The 17,201-nt window shown below is 35.8% G+C and overlaps 1 protein-coding gene across 6 annotated transcripts in view; it reads left to right on the top strand.

Annotated features, from left to right (window-relative positions):
* ZRANB3 (zinc finger RANBP2-type containing 3) overlaps positions 1-17,201 on the top strand; it is a 304,853-nt gene that overhangs the window by 36,349 nt on the left and 251,303 nt on the right. Inside the window, exon 2 of one of the 6 annotated variants that reach the window (XM_042948580.1) lies at positions 8,265-8,377. The exons of the other annotated variants lie outside the window; for them this stretch is intronic. Coding sequence (XP_042804514.1) covers positions 8,280-8,377 — 98 coding nt within the window. The 5' untranslated portion in view covers positions 8,265-8,279. The remainder of the gene's footprint in view (positions 1-8,264; positions 8,378-17,201) is intronic. 6 annotated transcript variants of the gene reach the window in all.

The following is a 17,201-nucleotide window of genomic DNA, read 5'->3' as shown; positions in this document are numbered from 1 at the left end:
TATTGCTCTTTATTCATTGAGGAACATTTTTTTCCTGACCTTATTTGCAAAAGATTACTTGAGAGAGGGCTAGAACAATGTTTTAGACTAACACAACTATTCTCTTTACGACACTATTTTTATATGTATTTATTTATTTTATTATATTTCCTGAGCTAAAAGAAATCAACACAGCAGAGTAGCTAATGGTGCAAAGTCTGTCACTCCTGCCCTTACACTGCTTTCCCCTATCTGGGATTTTTCACTGAAGGCCTTGCCTTGTCTGCTTCTCCTTATAGCCAGGCTGCACCCAGGGATACTCTGGTCACCAGTCTATTTATCCTCTCGTGCTGATACAAAGAAAGGATTCTTGATTGTAATACAAGTATCCCCCTCACTTTGGAAGTATGCCTTGCTGTTTTGTTTTGTTTCCCTGAGATGTGTGGCCACGTGTTCTTTCTAGATAGATAGACCACTTCAACTGTTATTGTTGTTGTTTTTAATATTTCATATTTTTGGTAACCCATTCTCTTTTTTGTCTAGTTTTCAAACATGATAAGTAACCATGCATTAAATTTTTGAATCTATGCTCCACGAAGTGGAGTATTGGATCCTTTACTTAGGTTTATTAAATGATTATTTAAATACATGTATTTATGTCTTGTTATGTGTACCTGTGGATTTACATAGTTAGAAATAATGGACATACATAATAATATATGAAATTTTCAGTATATAGTTGAACTAGAAGAAGGTTTGCTGTATGGCATTTGCTTATTCACATCTGATAAGGTGGAAGAAGCCTGTTATTGAATGAATTATTAGGCTTGTCACTGTTACCTTTATCATTAGATAATACTCTTTGTATGGGTATTCTGAAATAAACTGTATTTCATTTCTTCTGAAAAATCCTGGCAGAACAATTTGTTTTAATTATCTGACTGCATGGAGGAAGAGAAGACTTTGTGGTATTTAAAGCTTTTGGAAAAAAGTATAAGAGATGATTTTGTAGTAGTTTGTATTCTTTAAAGGTATCACTTGATGACAGCCTAATTGCTTCCATTGTTTTCTTTTCTCTCCTAAAATTGAATAGTTTTCTGTTCTATTACCCATTTAGATATACTGCTTTTGTAGTATTACAGTCCTTCTTGTTTGGCTGAATGTAGATTGAATTTTTGCATCAGTGAACAAATATATTGAAACACCTGATGGTTTTGCCATGAGAAATTTCTTTGTTAAACTATTTTAATATTAGGGTGTAAATCACCATGCTTATCATCCCAACTTAATATGAGGTTAATTAGGTGAAAGTATGAATGAACCTTGAAGTATGGGTGTAAAAAAACCAGAAGAAACAAGTTACACAATATTACTTAATAATTTTATACAGTCTGAGTAATCTGATTTATGAAACACAAAATCTTGCTATTCTAAGTAGTATTAATGAAAAAACATTTTTTTACATGTTTTATTTTATTTTTTGAGAGAGCGTGAGCCAGGAAGGGGCAGAGAGACAGGGAGACACAAATTCCAAAGCAGGTACCAAGCTCTGAGCTGTCAGCACAGAGCCTGATGCAGGGCTCAAACCCATGAATGAGAGATTATGACCTGAGCCAAAGTTGGATGCTCAACAGGCTGAGCCACCCAGGCGCCCGTAAGTAGTATTAATTTAAGTTTTAGAATAACGTCATTGTTTTGTACCCTCCCCAGGCAGCTAGGAGCCTATGGTGTCTAGAGAGAGACTTGGCTGTGTCGAAAAGAGTTGTTGATGCATACATACATCAACACATATACATTTTGCACAAGCTAGAAGAAAAGCAAAAATAATAAGTGGGAGTACATTAAAATAAAAAGCTTCTGCACAGCCAAAGATACTGTCAACAAAATAAAAAAGCAGCCTATTGAATGGGAGAAAATATTTGCAAACCATATATCCATTATATCAATTAAGGGTTTAATATCCAAAATGTGTAACTCCATAGCAAAATACCTCAAGTAATGCAATTTAAAAATGAGCAAAGGACCTGAATAGACATTTTTCCAAAGAAGACATATAAATAGTCTACAGGTACATGAAAAGGTGTCCAACATTACTAATCATCAGGGAGTTGCAAATTAAAATCATAATGAGATACTAGCTCATACCTTTTAGAAAGGCTATTATCAAAAAGACAAGAGATAACAAATTCTGGTGAGGATGTGTAGAAATGGGAACCCTTGTGCACTGTTGGTGGGAATGTAAATTGGTAAAGCCGTTACGGAAAACAGTATAGAGTTTTCTCAGCAAATAAAAAGTAGACGTACCATGTGGTCCAACAACCCTATTTCTGGGTATATATCTGAAGGAAATAAAATCAGTATCTTGAAGAGAGATCCATAACACCATGTTCATTTTAGTGTTAGTCACAGTAGCCAAGACATAGAAACAACCTAAGTGTTCATTTATGGGTGAATGAGTAAAGAAAATGTGGTATGTGCATATATGTGTGTATGTTTGTCTATATAAATATATGTTTTTTTTTAACAGTGGAATATTATTCAGCCATAAAAAGAAGGAAATTCTATCCTTTGTGACAACATGGATGAACCTTGTCAGCATTATGCTAAATGATGTGTCAGAGAAAGACTAATGCTGTATGATCTCACTCCTACATGGAGTGTAAAACCACTGAATTCATAGAAACGAAGAGTAGATTAGTGGTTGCCAGGGACTGGGGTATGGGGGAATTTGGGACATGGTGGTTAAAGGGTACAAATTTTCATTTGTAAAATAAATAAGTTATGAAAATCTAATGGATAGTGTGATGACTATAGTATACTTGACTATATACTTTTTACCTGAAGGTTACTAAGAGAGTAGATCTTAATTGTTCTCACTGCAACAAAAATTGATAACTAACTATATATGCTGATGGATATGTTAGCTAACTTTATTGTGGAGTCATTTCAAAACATACACATATATCAAATCATCACATTGTACACATTAAACTTAAGCAACATTATAAGCTGATTGTATCTCAAAGCTGGAAAAAATAGGTATACATTTTAATAGATGAGCTTAACTGCTGCTCTCATTTTAGGTAAACCCACTTAAAATCAAACTTCTTTATTTGAAAGTATCCTTTCATTTGAGGAATAAAGTTGTGTGCTTTGGTCAGCATATATACTAATTCCTGATGGAGATATATTTAAAAGCAAAACTGCAGTACCACTACTCACCCACCAGAATGGCGTGATTAAAAAAAAAAAAAATCAGAGATGTGAAACATCTGTAATTATCTTATACTATTGTTAGAAAAGAAAATTGGCATAGCTACTTTGGAAAACTATTTGGCATTACCTTCTCTAGATGAGCATATGCATATTCTGAGACCCAGTAATCCCATCCCTAGGATAGGGATATATGTTCATATATATATGTTCACTATAGGAATGCTCTTGACAGCATTATCCGTAATAGCTAACACTCAATTGTCCCTCAACAGCAGAATGGGAAGTAATTGTAGTATATTCATACAATGGAAAACTTAAAACAATGAGAATGAACAAATTATGGCTACTATAACAACTAGATGAGTCTTACAGACATGGTGTTGAGTGAAAGAAGCTACACATAAAAGAGTACATACATTAACTGTATATGTCCATTTATATAAATTATATATGTAAGATACTAATTTTTTTATTATAATTTATATAAAATAAATATAACGTACTAATTTATGGTATTAGAACTCAGGCAATGGTCGCCCTTAAATGGGAGAGCATTGTGAAAGGAAGAGGGTCAGTCACAAGGGGGGTGGGCCTTCTGGGGGTGTTGATAGTATTCTGTTCCTTCCTCTTGGTGCTGTTATATGGGTATCTTCATTTTATGAAAATTCATCAAGCTCTTAAGATTTATGTAATTTTCTATATTATTTTTTAATTTTTTTTTAATGTTTATGCATTTTTGGGAGAGAGAGAGACCGAGTGCGAGCAAGGGAGGGACAGAGAGAGGGGGAGACACAATCTGAAGCAGGCTCCAGGCTCTGAGCTGTCAGCGCAGAGCCTGACACGGGGCTCGAAGTCACAAGCTATGAGATCATGACCTGACCCGAAGTCGGATGCTTAATTGACTGAGCCACCTAGGACGCCTATATTTTTTACACTTTAATAACAAATTTACCAAAAATATTAAATGAACTTTGCTTTTAAATACATATATACATATATATATACACACACATAGGTACATATGTATTTTAAGCCTAGAGCACTACAGAAATATTTGTGTTTCTCTACTTTATCAAAACGTATGCGAAAAAAATTTTTTTTGGACATGGACATTCATAGTAGCTTGATTGATAATAGGCAAAAACTGGAAAAATTCAATGTCCACTAACTGTTGAATTGATAAGTTATGACACACTACTGTTCAGTAAAAGATATCAACTATTAAAACATGCATCAACATGGGAAAATTCAAAAATAATTAAACTTGAGTGAAGGAAGCCAGCTCTCCCCTCCCATGAAGAGTATGTACTATATGATTCCATTTGTATAAAACTCTGGAAAATGCAAATTAATCTCTAGAGACAATCAGATAGGTTAATGATTTGTAGTCTAGTTCAAAACTTTTTGTAAGTGCTCTGAGCACTAAGACAAATGTAGCCTCTAATTGTTGGATATATATTATTTATTTATATTATATAAAATTTGTTAATTTTGTTATTTTATACTCTTTTGAATTTTATGCTCTCTTAATCCACCACTTGAAGAGAGGCATTTGTTAAAATGCTCTTCTGTGTTTGCCAGTTTAACTCTTGTACTTCTGTTGCTTTTTGTTTTCCATATTCTGAGGTTATGTTATTCATTGTAAGCAACTTTATAATTGCTGCATCTTCTTAGAGAATATTTCCTCTGTTACTTTTTCGTTATGATACCTAGTAATGTTTTCTGACTGAAAGTCTGTTTTAATATTGATATAGTAACACCAGCATTCTTTCTGTTAGTAATTTCCAGCCATATCTTTTCTTTTACTTTCAACTTCTTTATATTCCTAAGTTGTAAGGATTCTTAATAATATTTGTTAATATTTCTTAACAAATTCTTAATAATACACACACATATGGTTTTTATATATGTAACCTAAACTTGTTAATACTCTGTTTTCTGGAGGCACCTGAGTGGCTCAGTCAGTTGAATATCCAACTCTAGCTCAGGTCCTGATCTCAGAGTTTGTGAGTTCAAGCCCCACATTGGGCTTGCTGCTGTTGGCCTGTCAGCACAGAGCCCGCTTTGGATCCTCTGTCCCCTTCTCTCTCTGCAAGTCCCCGGATGGCTAAGTTAGGTGAGTGTCCAACTCTTGATTTTGGTTCAGATCATGATCTCATGGTTTGTGAGTTTGAGCACTGTGTTGAGCTTCTCACTAGCAGGGCCAGGCCTGCTTGGGATTCTCTCTCTTTCTTTCCCTCTTTCTCTGCCCCTCTCCTGCTCTCTCTCTCAAAATAAATAAATAAACTTAAGAAAAATCCTGTTTTCTTATACTACCTTATCAGTCAGTTTTGATAAGGAATAGAATTATATTCAGATGGTTCAATTTACGATGTTTTTAATGAGAGACTATTAGGAGGTATGGGTGGGTGAGAAGAGCCAGCATTTAGTTTGAGCACTAAGAAACCAGCAGTAAATAGTAGTCATCATCGTCCATTTTGGGTGATTTTCATGTTACATGTACCTAGCTATCCACCCATTTCTCTCTCATTTGTATTGAAGTAGTTGACACTTGTTACATTCATTTCAGGTGTACAGCATAGTGATTTGACAGCTGTTATGCTGTGCTCACCAGAGGTGTAGCTATCATCTGTCACCATACAACCCTATTACAGTACCACTGACTATATTCACTATGCTGTACCTTTCATCCCCCTCAGTTATTCAGTCCATTACTGGCAGCCTACATCTCCCATTCCACTTCACCCATTTTGCCCCCACCCCCTTCCCCTTTGCCAACTATTGGTTTGTTCTCTGTATTTGTGTATATGTTTCTTCTTGTCTGCTTGTTCTTTTGTCTTTTAGATTCCACATATAAATGAAGTCATATGATACTTGTCTTTTTCTGACTTAATTTATTTGGCATAATATGCTCTAGGTCCATCCATGTTTCACAAATGGCAAGGTCTCATTTTCTTTCATGGCTGAGTAATGTTCCATTGTATATATATGCCACATCTTCTTTATCCATTCATCTTTCAGTGGACGCTTTTAGGTTGCTTCCATATCTTGGTTATTATAAATAATGTTGCAGTAAAAGTAGGAGTTCTCTTTATATGTAGACACATGTATGTATGTTATGTATATGTATGTGTGTACACACACACACTTCACAAGTAAAATTAAAATTAAGACTATATTTAAAATCACTGCAAACACTGATGGGTTATAAACAAATATGATGGTATAAGAGTTTAAAATAATAAAGGAAATTTAAGTCATTAGAAACGTGGAGAGCTGAATACTTGTTGGATTTACAGGTTATCCCTCAACAGAGTTTTGCAATACAATTACCCAAAGTTTTATACTAGAAAGAAATTTTTTTTTTAAGTGCAGTACTGACCTTTGTTTTATCTAAAAGAATTTATATCATGGAAATTTTTAAGTGTATTCAAAACTAGAAGAGTATATGGAGCAGTCATGTAGTTATTACCCAACTTTAATAATTGTGAGTATTTCGAGTCATTTTTTGTTCTATTCTGTATTTCCTCCATACAAACATACTTTTCTTTAGCTGGCATGTTTTAAAGTAAATTAAAGAAATTATATCTTAACCATGAGCACTTTAGCATTAATCTCAAAAAACAGGGATTTAAAAAATAATTACAATGTAATTATCACAGCTAATAAATTCAAGGTAATTAATTCATTACATATATTATGTGGTCCATATTAAAATTTCCCCACTTATCTCAAAGTGTCTTTGTACTGTTGTTTTTTTTTCATATCAGATCAAAACAAAGTCCACACATTGCATTTGGTTAGCTCTTTAACTTACATATCAGCAATTTTTTAGGAATATTATATTTTTGCTTACATATTTGCCTTATTTTGGTTTACCTGGGTGGCTCATTCTATTAAGTGTCTGACTCTTGGTTTTGGCTCAGGTCAGGATCTCACAGTTGTGAGATCAAGCTCTGCATCAGACTTCTCTCTGAGCATGAAACCTGCTTAAGATTCTCTCTCCCTCTGCCACTCTTCATTGCTCACATGCTCGCTCTCTCTCTTTCTCTCAGAATAAAACAGAACAAATTGGCCTTATTTTAAAATTTTTCCTTGTTTCAACTGCATTGTTTTTAATATAAGGGAACATTCTGTGATGAATTTATTTATTTTTTAAATTTTTTTTAATGTTTATTTATTTTTGAGACAGAGAGAGACAGAGCATGAACAGGGGAGGGGCAGAGAGAGAGGGAGACACAGAATCTAAAACAGGCTCCAGGCTCCGAGCTGTCAGCACAGAGCCCGATGCGGGGCTCGAAATCACGGACCGTGAGATCATGACCTGAGCCAAAGTCGGACGCTTAACCGACTAAGCCACCCAGGCGCCCCTCTGTGATGAATTTAAATATCCAGTAGCGCTTTGCCTTTTTCATGAATCCTCAAAATAATCTAAAGGAATAAATTAATACTTTAATGACTGGTCTTTCCAGAAAGTATCTGCATAGTGCCTACTCTGGTGCCCTGCACTTGATAACACTGACGTGAAACAAAAAAGGAGGTTGTGTTTTGGCTATAGCTGGCCTTATGTCTGTCTGTTCAGTTTATTCTACCATTGCAATTATGGGCATATTCTCAGAACTTTGTGAAGTGGGGAATGATAACATGATGCTCAGTTCAAGAGCGATACCCCCAAAATATCAGATTTAATTATTGTGGATTAGTAATTTAAGTATTTATCAGTAGATGAAATATATCTAGGAACATCCAGGGTTTCAGAATGACTTCAGTCAGAGAAGTAGATGGAGGACAGGAAGAACATACTCTTTAGCAGTAAAGACACAGTAACTGAGACCCCAATGTTAAGTGATTAATTCATGTGTAAGTGTAGACTTAGTGACTAGACCTGATTAGACTATTGCATATGGAAGGTCAGACTTTCATCAGTAACAAGTCTGCTTTTTTATTCAGAAACTAGACTTATGGGAATAGTGACAAAAATAAGGAGCATGTTACTGATCAGTAGTTACTGTTTCTGACATCAGTTAAAAGTAGTCACTGGGAGAGTGAATGGTTGTTTCTGTCATTAGAAAGAGAGGAACCAAATGAAGCACAAAGTGAAACAGCCTTTTGGTCTGCAGAAGAAAAATGCCACCATTCCTGCCTGCTCCAGAAGGCAGAGGCAGATGGCCAATACCTTGCAGTAAGTTCTGTATGTGAATGGTGTGGGTGGTCTGTGTTGGGGTCACAACCTTTTGAGTTTCCTCTTAGTTCTGGGTCTGTGATGCCTCTCTGGTATTTATATACACTTTCCCCCTTTAAGAATATTTAACCTTCATCCTGTCATGATCACTGAACTGTGTATAAATCAAACCACAGGTATTGTTAAAAATATTTCAACATCCATTCTTTTGTACAAGGAGATTCAGGGCAAGAATTGGGGTCAAACGTGGCAGATTCCAGTGAATTCATATTCGTTATTCCAACTGGCACATAACTAATTCTTGATTTTAGTGTCATAGATTTCAGTAAGTACATTTGTCTATCAGGCAAGGTACGTTTTTCTTATAAGAGGGGGATTTTTTATAAAAAAATTTTGGCAGGGAATTCTGGACCTGAGAATCATTTCTACTCCTCTGGGCCACACTGCCACCTGGGGGCCAAGAGGAAAGATCTCATGGTATTGTCCTAGCCAGTACCAGAAATCTTTGACATTGACCTTGATTTTATTAAGACAGATACCAAGACACCATTATGTATTAGTAGGTACCAAAATAATGCAGTTGGTTTACCTAGTGGTGTGGTCTGATACAATATTATAAAAACATATTTAAAAATTTAATGTGGGGGTGCCTAGGTGGCTCAGTTAGTTGGTTGAGTGGCTCTTGGTTTCGGCTCAGGTCAGAATCTCATGGTTTCATGGGTTTGAGCCCTGTGTCAGGGACTACTGACAGCATGTAGAGCCTGCTTCGGATTCTCACTGTTTCTCTCAAAATAAATACATAAACTTAAAAAAAAAGTTAATGTCATACTCCCATATTCTTTTTCTGTCTTTCACTTTTCCCCTATACTATAGGGTGTTACCAGCTCTCTTGAGACAAAGCTAATGTATGTTTTCTAAGTCCTTTTTTGTATATCCTGCAGCTTAGTACTTACATAGAGTATTATGTGAGTACTGCTAATAGTTTCTTATTTATACCATAAAATTAATTAATGAATGTCTTTCTCCTAGGAGAAATATTTTGAACGTATATAAACATTTTTGTACTATTGATATGTATCTCTTTACTTTTTTTAGGGGCGCCTGGGTGCTCAGTCGGTTAAGTTTCCGACTTCAACTCAGGTCATGATCTCACAGTTCGTGAGTTTGAGCCCCGCATCGGGCTCTGTGCTGACAGCTCAGAGCCTGGAGCCTCCTTCGGATCTGTGTCTCCCTCTCTCTGCTCCTCCCCGGCTCATACTCTGTCTCTTCTCTCTCAAAAATAAATAAACATTAAAAAAAATTTTTAATGAAAGATGATTTTTGTTACTATGTATTATTTGACACTTTAAAATGTATAACTGAAGGACAAAAATTGTGTTTCCACTTATATGAGGTACCTACAACAGTCAAATTCACAGAAAGTAGAATAGTAATGGCCAAAGGCTGGAGATAGGAGGGAGGTAATGGGGATTTATTGTTTAATGGGTGTGGAGTTTCAGTTTGGAATGATAAAGTTCAGGAGATGGGCAGTGGTGATAGTTACACAGCAATGTGAATGTACTTAATACCTCTGAAGTGTACACTTAAACATGGTAAAATGGTAAGTTTTCTGTTAAATATATTTTACCACATTAAAAAATGTATTACTTTACTAGTATTACTGAGTGGTATACTTTCTTAAGGTCTAGGAATGAGTAGGCAGCTGAATTTAATTTTAAAAAGCACATACTAGGTGCTAGAAGCTTCATATGTATAAATAAGGCTATAACCCTATGTGGAATATACTTATTAGCTTTCTTCAACCCCTTAAGAAGCTAAAGGTCAAAGAGGGTCTTTTATAACAGATTTACCAACAGCTTAACTGTTTGCCCAGCTCTCAGGTTAATTTGTCAGGAGTGTCTGATTTGTAGGCAGAGAAGAAATGTAGCTGAGATTTGGACCTATTTCTGCTCGACTCTACATCATGTGCTCTTTATATTCTATTCTTTCTACCCTCCGTGGAAATATTGCAGGTTTGCCTTACAGGGAAATGCTGACATGGCATTCTGTTATACTGTAGATTCTGACATGTCATGGTTCAAGACTAGAAAACAGTCTGTAAGAGCAAAGTGAGCATCCTGAAATAACCCCAAGCTGTGTGTAACATCTGTGAGCTTTAAACAGGTCATGTGTAATTTGAGTAGACTATATAAGGTGGATATGACTCATGCACCAAGAGGTCATCTAATATAGTATTTTTTTTTTAATTTAAATTAGTTTTCCATCAGACATAAGGTTGGTGCTTCTTTTCATAATAGTACGAGTCTCTAAGGGAAGAGGTTCATTCTTGGATGTGCTATTTTAAATTGCATTCTTCATTCCTATATGCTTCTCTTGCCTCCTTTGGGAGACTCCTTCCTTCCAGTGTGAGAAAACTAAAGTTATCTCATGATAAATAATTTAATAAAGAAGTCTCAGTGTAATGATTTTTAAACTCTAGTCATGAAACCACTGTCTTCCAGTGATGCTCCAAGCAAAGGAATTTAGGCATAAACAACAAAAAAGATCTGGATATTCCCTTTATATTTGTGGTCATCTAATCTTACATATATAGCCGTTCAATTAGCCTTGGAATTGGTTTGACCATCGTTAGTATTCCTGGGAATAATTCCTCAGTAAGAATGTAGTTGCTAAATCACTGCCTAATTACTTGATTTTCTCTATGTACAAAAATAATATTTGTAAAACACCTAGGTTTTTAAATAAAGTTATGATATTTGATTACAGTAAAACAATTCATATATTTTGTTAACATGTTCCCCAAACTCTTATAGTACTGGAACATACTAGAATGCCTCTTTGGAGCCAAGGAGTTTGTTGCTGACATAGTAATAATTTGGTTGTTTGCACATTTCTTTAAAATATTAAAATGTTCTGAGTTTTCATAGTCTTTAAATAACTTGGGGTGAGATGTTATCTCTGAAGTGTTGGCTTGTGAGTGGGAGGCAAATTATATGTTACAGTGTTATATAAAACTGACTCATATGAGTGGGTGAAAAATCCCAAGAATACCAGACACCCACACTTGAAAAAGCCAATATGTGTCATTTCTCTTTACACCATGTTCCAGCAGGCTTATTAATGGAGCTGCATTCATGATTTTTTTTTTTTTTTTTCAACGTTTTTTATTTATTTTTGGGACAGAGAGAGACAGAGCATGAACGGGGGAGGGGCAGAGAGAGAGGGAGACACAGAATCGGAAACAGGCTCCAGGCTCCGAGCCATCAGCCCAGAGCCTGACGCGGGGCTCGAACTCACGGACCGCGAGATCGTGACCTGGTTGAAGTCGGACGCTTAACCGACTGCGCCACCCAGGCGCCCCAATGGAGCTGCATTCATTAAAGAAGGCTTTATAATTTCTTTCATTGCCTTCATGAATATCCTCCTGTTAAAAAAAGTGAAGTAACATTTTTTGTTATTTAAAAAAATCATTGTTCATAGGACAAAAAGTTTGATTCAGCATTTGAAGTAATTCACATTTCTATGCTGCAGTTTTTTTTTTTTTTATATTAGTTAAATCAAGAGAATCAGACATGCCTAATTTTGGAGTATTGTAGAATATTTTTAAGTCCTATAAATACAATTAAATTCTCTTTTAGCAAGTTGTATTCCAGGTCTTGATAAACACCTCATACTGTTTAACTGAATGAAAATAGTATATTGTATGGGAATGTTATCTCATATTCAGTCTGATTAAACTTTAATCAAGGTATTCCTTTGCATAGTAACATTATGCGTTATGTATTTGTTATATTTGTTATGTTATCTAAAATGTTTCGGTTGGATTTCACAAATTAGATTTTCTATGGAGATTTTTTAGTTTGCTTTTTTTAATTTTTTTTTTTTTTAAGGTTTACTCATTTTCCAGAGACAGAGAGAGACAGAGCGTGAGTGGGGAGGAACAGAGAGAGAGGGAGACACAGAATACGAGGCAGGCTCCAGGCTCTGAGCTGTCAGCACGGAGCCCAACACAGGGCTCAAACTCACAGACCATGAGGTAGTAACCTGAGCTGGTCAGATGCCTAATCAACTGAGCCACCCAGGCATCCCTTGTTTGATGTTTAAAGAATGCTTCCTTGGTTCTTTCACTACATTGTTCCAGTATCTAAGCTGTATTGTTTTATTGGAATTCTCGTTCCTCTTTTTACCAATGTTCTTTGTGCAAACTAAGAATCTCAATTGTACCAAAAAAGAAAAGTTCCTAGTGATTGAGAAGAATGTAAACTTTATTTGAAAATAGTAAAAAGGACAGCTCTTGCTGTGAAACAGGCCCTCCAATAAACCCTTTCATTTATGTTATTTAATTATTATAAGATCTCTCTGACAGTAGTGGTGTTATCGCAACTTTTTTGATGAGAAAGCTGTAGCTTTGAGAGGTAAAATAACTTGCTTATGTAATAACATAGTTGAGATTTGAACCTAGACAAAATCTCTAATCTTTTATTTTTATTGTGGTATAACCAAAGTATATCTGCATTTGTACATAAATCTTCTTTTGAGGATTTTGCTGCTGTTTACAGACACAGCATATATATATTTTCTGTTGCATTGCATGCCTGTCTTGAACTCTTGTGTTTTTTTTTAATATTTTTTTATGTTTATTTTTATTTTTGAGAGAGAGAGAGAGATAGAGCACAAGTTGGGGAGGGGCAGACAAAGAGGGAGACACAGAATCCTAAGTAGGCTCTAAGCTCTGAGCTGTCAGCACAGAGCCTGATGAGGGCTGTGTCCCATGGAATGCGAGATCATGACCTGAACCAAAGTTGGATGCTCAACTGACTGAGCCACCCAGGTGCCCCTGTGTTGAACTCTTGTTTAAAAAAGAATCTGGGGCGCCTGGGTAGCTCAGTCGGTTAAGTGTCTGATTTTGGCTCAGGTCATGATCTTGCGGTCCGTGGGTTCGAGCCCTGCATCAGGCTCTGTACTGACAGCTCAGAGCCTGGAGCCTGCTTCAGATTCTGTGTCTCCCTCTCTCTCTGACCCTCCCCCGTTCATGCTCTGCCTCTCTCTGTCTCAAAAATAAATAAACGTTAAAAAAAAAAAAATCTAATGAGCAATTTGTCCCCTTCATCAAATGAGATTCTATTCATACTAATTTCTATTATTATTATGGTTATATTTTTAAAAATTAGTTCAATATGATCATTAAAATAACTCCACTGTGACCCAATAGTTATTTTTGTTATAATTTCCATACCTCATCATGTAACTAGAGCTGTGATCAAATTACCAGTATTATTTTTATGAATTGCTTATTTGCTTTAGTGAAGTGGAAGAATGAAAGCATATTAAGTAAATCCTAATTTCTGTGATATTTGTGTGTGTATATACACACACACACAAACATATGTATGTATGTGTGTTTTTATCTTTGAGTATTTGCATATGTGTGTATCATAAAATTTTAAATAAGGTGTGTTGCCCATGTAGAAAACTATTGATTTGCCATTTTCCTTGAGCCTTTTCTTAGTTAATGAAAAGTTAATTTTTTATCATTTACACTCTAATTTCTATGATTCATCTTAGATGTTCCTCCTACTGTATACCGATAGATGTGTTGAGTAAATAATTCTTGACGATTTTCTCAGTGTTGTACAGTGTCAGGTAGAAGGAGAATTTAAGCTGTTTATGGCAATTGATTCTTAGTTCTAGTCACTAAATCATTGTTTTCAAATATGTCTGTTAGATCTATGGGAATTTTTAATTTTGTCTCTTTATCTTAGTGATAAAAGTTCTATAGGTTAAAAACTAGTTTCCAAAAATAACTCCCACTTGTAATAACATAACTTGTGATAACTTGTAATAACATTTTCATAGAGTTGGATTTTTTTTTAATGTTTATTTACTTTTGAGACAGAGAAAGACAGAGCATGAGCAGGGGAGGGGCAGAGAGAGAGGGAGACACAGAATCTGAAGCAGGCTCTAGGCTCTGAGCTGTCAGCACAGAACCCGACACGGGGCTCGAACTCACAGACCCGTGAGATCATGACCTGAGATGAAGTCAGATGCTTAACTGACTGAGCCACCCAAGCACCTCGAGTTGGACTTAAAAAAAAAAAAATTTTTATTGGTTTATTTTGAGAGAGTGAGAGAGAGAGAGCGAGCCAGAGAGCACATGTGCTTGGGGAGGGGCACAGAGTGAGGGAGACAGAAAATCCCAAGCAGGCTCCCCACTGTCAGTGCAGAGCCTGACACAGGGCTCGATCCCATGAACCGGAATACCATGACCTGAGCTGAAATCAAGAGCAGGACACTTAACCAACTGAGCCACCCTGGGACCCCTGAGCTTTGTTTTTAAACCAGTGTTCCTCACATCGGGGTCCAAATACCTTGTTTGTTTTCTGAAGTCATTTCAAATAAATATCCACGGAATGGCTATAAGACACAGAGGCCCTTGGAGTGCAGAAGTGACTAAGACAATGTCTTGTCTTCAAGAAATACACTGCCTAATAGCAGAACATATATAAAGAAATTTTATTATGGTGTGATGGATGTTACTGTTGGAAGGATGTTCAAGGTACAGAAGAATGCATACTGATTGAAGATAGAAACATAGAACAAAGGTAGTATGAGAATGCTTCTCAGGGGACTAAATCTAAGCTGGTTTTGAAGGGTAAATATGCACTTACTAATAGGCTGGAATATAGTTAGGGAGTTTTCATGGGGTCTTTTCAGATAAAATGAATACAGAGTTTAGGGAAATATCATATAAAGCATTCATCTTCATTCCAAAAGATTATTTTAAACAAGTTTCTACTTGCTTTTTAGGTAAAATATTGCAGTAACTAGAGCATTTATCAAGAACACTTGCATTGATCTAAGTTTTCAGCCATCTCTGATCATTGCTAGATATTAATGGTGGCCTTAAACAGCAGGTAATAGAGGGAAATGGATAAGATGCCTGGATTATCTGCTAACTTTTTATATACAACTGTATTATAGTAGAGTGAAAATTTTATATGTTGTTTAAAGTATAAATTCTATGCTGGATTTATTTATTCAACATACATATATTAAGCTTGTATCCCCACTTTACAAGCCAGAAAACTAAGGTACAGCGGTAAGAAGTTTTCCTATGTGTACTGGTATAAATATGGGAGCCAACATACAATTTGATTCCAGAGACAGTGCTTAAGGAAATTGTAAAAAGGTCAGTATGTCTGGAGTGGTGTGGTTCAGACAGGGCACACAAAATGAGGCTGGAAGCTTGGCTGGGCTGAGGTGGGAGAGAGAAAGAAGCTAGAGAGGCAAAGTAAGGACAAGGGAGGCATTCTAGTTTGTTTTTACAGTAATTAATGCTCAGCCTATGTAAATGCTAAAAAAATGACCCAGCAAGGATGGACAATCAGAAGATACAGGTGACAGAAGTGATAATCACTCCTGAAACGTCTGAGAATGTGAGATGGGGTGGGACACCTCCCAAGAGGAAGGAGGGGAGTATGGTACTGAGGCAGGTGGGTTAGCGTTGGTGTTGGGAAGTTAGGGGTTGTTAATATATCACGTGTACCAGCCTATTGGGCTGCTTCGTTTGTGTACATGATCTGTAACTGATCTCTGTGATATGCCTGCAAGAATAACCACAGCCAGTTTAGAAATGCTTGTGGAATTCATTTGGGTGTGTAGTAACTGAAAAGGATAGAACAGGAGTCTTGGTATTTGGGGGTCTTGAGAGAGAAAGGAGTGACTGCATAGCACAAGGGGGGAAATGAGGTAATACTCTGCTCAGTTTGAATGGAAGACACTTAGCACAGCTTGGGTATAGGAGAAGGTGTAGCAAGAAATACAACTAATTCATAGGAAGAGGTGCTGGACTGAGAGAAATACCTCCTACAACTCTACCTTAAAGGAAATGAAAACATGCAATAACTTTTCAGATCAATGAATCATAGAATTCTAAAACTGAAGGATACTTATGTACTATTACTGTCCATATAATGGAAGAGAGAACTGAGACCTGTAGAGGTGAAGTGATTCATCAAAGATCTGAAATACAGCTGTGGTAGCAAGGTCCAAACTCAAACTGCAGGTTTTTAACTCGTGGTTTACTGTTCTTGCCATCACACAGTGCTGCCTCCCATTTCAGCAACTTAACTAAAATTGTTTTAGCAAGGCCCTTATATGTATTTGAAGATTCCATAATGCCTCATCCTCACCTCTCCAGACTTTTTTCCTCTTATAATAATTTATTCATTCATTCTTTGTATGTTGTGTTTTTTAGATTCTTCACTCTCCTGGTGACTCTCCTCTGAGTTGTTAGCATTTAATTGATTTTTCTTTTCAGGTATCTAATTTAGATTGTCAGCTACTTGGTCTGCATAATATGTTAGATGAAACCATCAACTTTATTTTGCTACTCATTAAATATTTGTGGTGTGGTAGAATAAATACTCTCAGTGAATATGCTATTTTCTTATTAACTTACATTTTAATTATTTTATTTAAAAATTATACCAGAGCATCCTTTTTAAATTTGAATATTGTCTTTAATTTTTTCTTCTCCTTAATTGGCAGTTACCTAATATTTTCAGGTCAATCTTTGAAAGTTTAAAAATTCAGGTCAAGTTACAGTTCATTATCATTCTCAGGATGTAATCAGACTGGCTATTCCAGAGGGAATTTGGTGAACAAACACAGCAATGACATTTCATATTTTTCTGAATTACTTTTTTTTTCTTTTGGTGGATTAAATTAATTTGCAGAACATGAAACTGAATATGTATGCGAAGTTGAAAATAAATGTTTAATAACTCAGACTTGGACTCATGGATATATATTTCATTAAGTT

The sequence above is a fragment of the Panthera leo genome, chromosome C1, assembly GCF_018350215.1.
Source record: "Panthera leo isolate Ple1 chromosome C1, P.leo_Ple1_pat1.1, whole genome shotgun sequence".
Taxonomy (NCBI): Eukaryota; Metazoa; Chordata; class Mammalia; order Carnivora; family Felidae; genus Panthera; species Panthera leo.
Note: the sequence above shows the minus strand (reverse complement) of the source record. Positions and strands in the feature narration are given on the sequence as shown.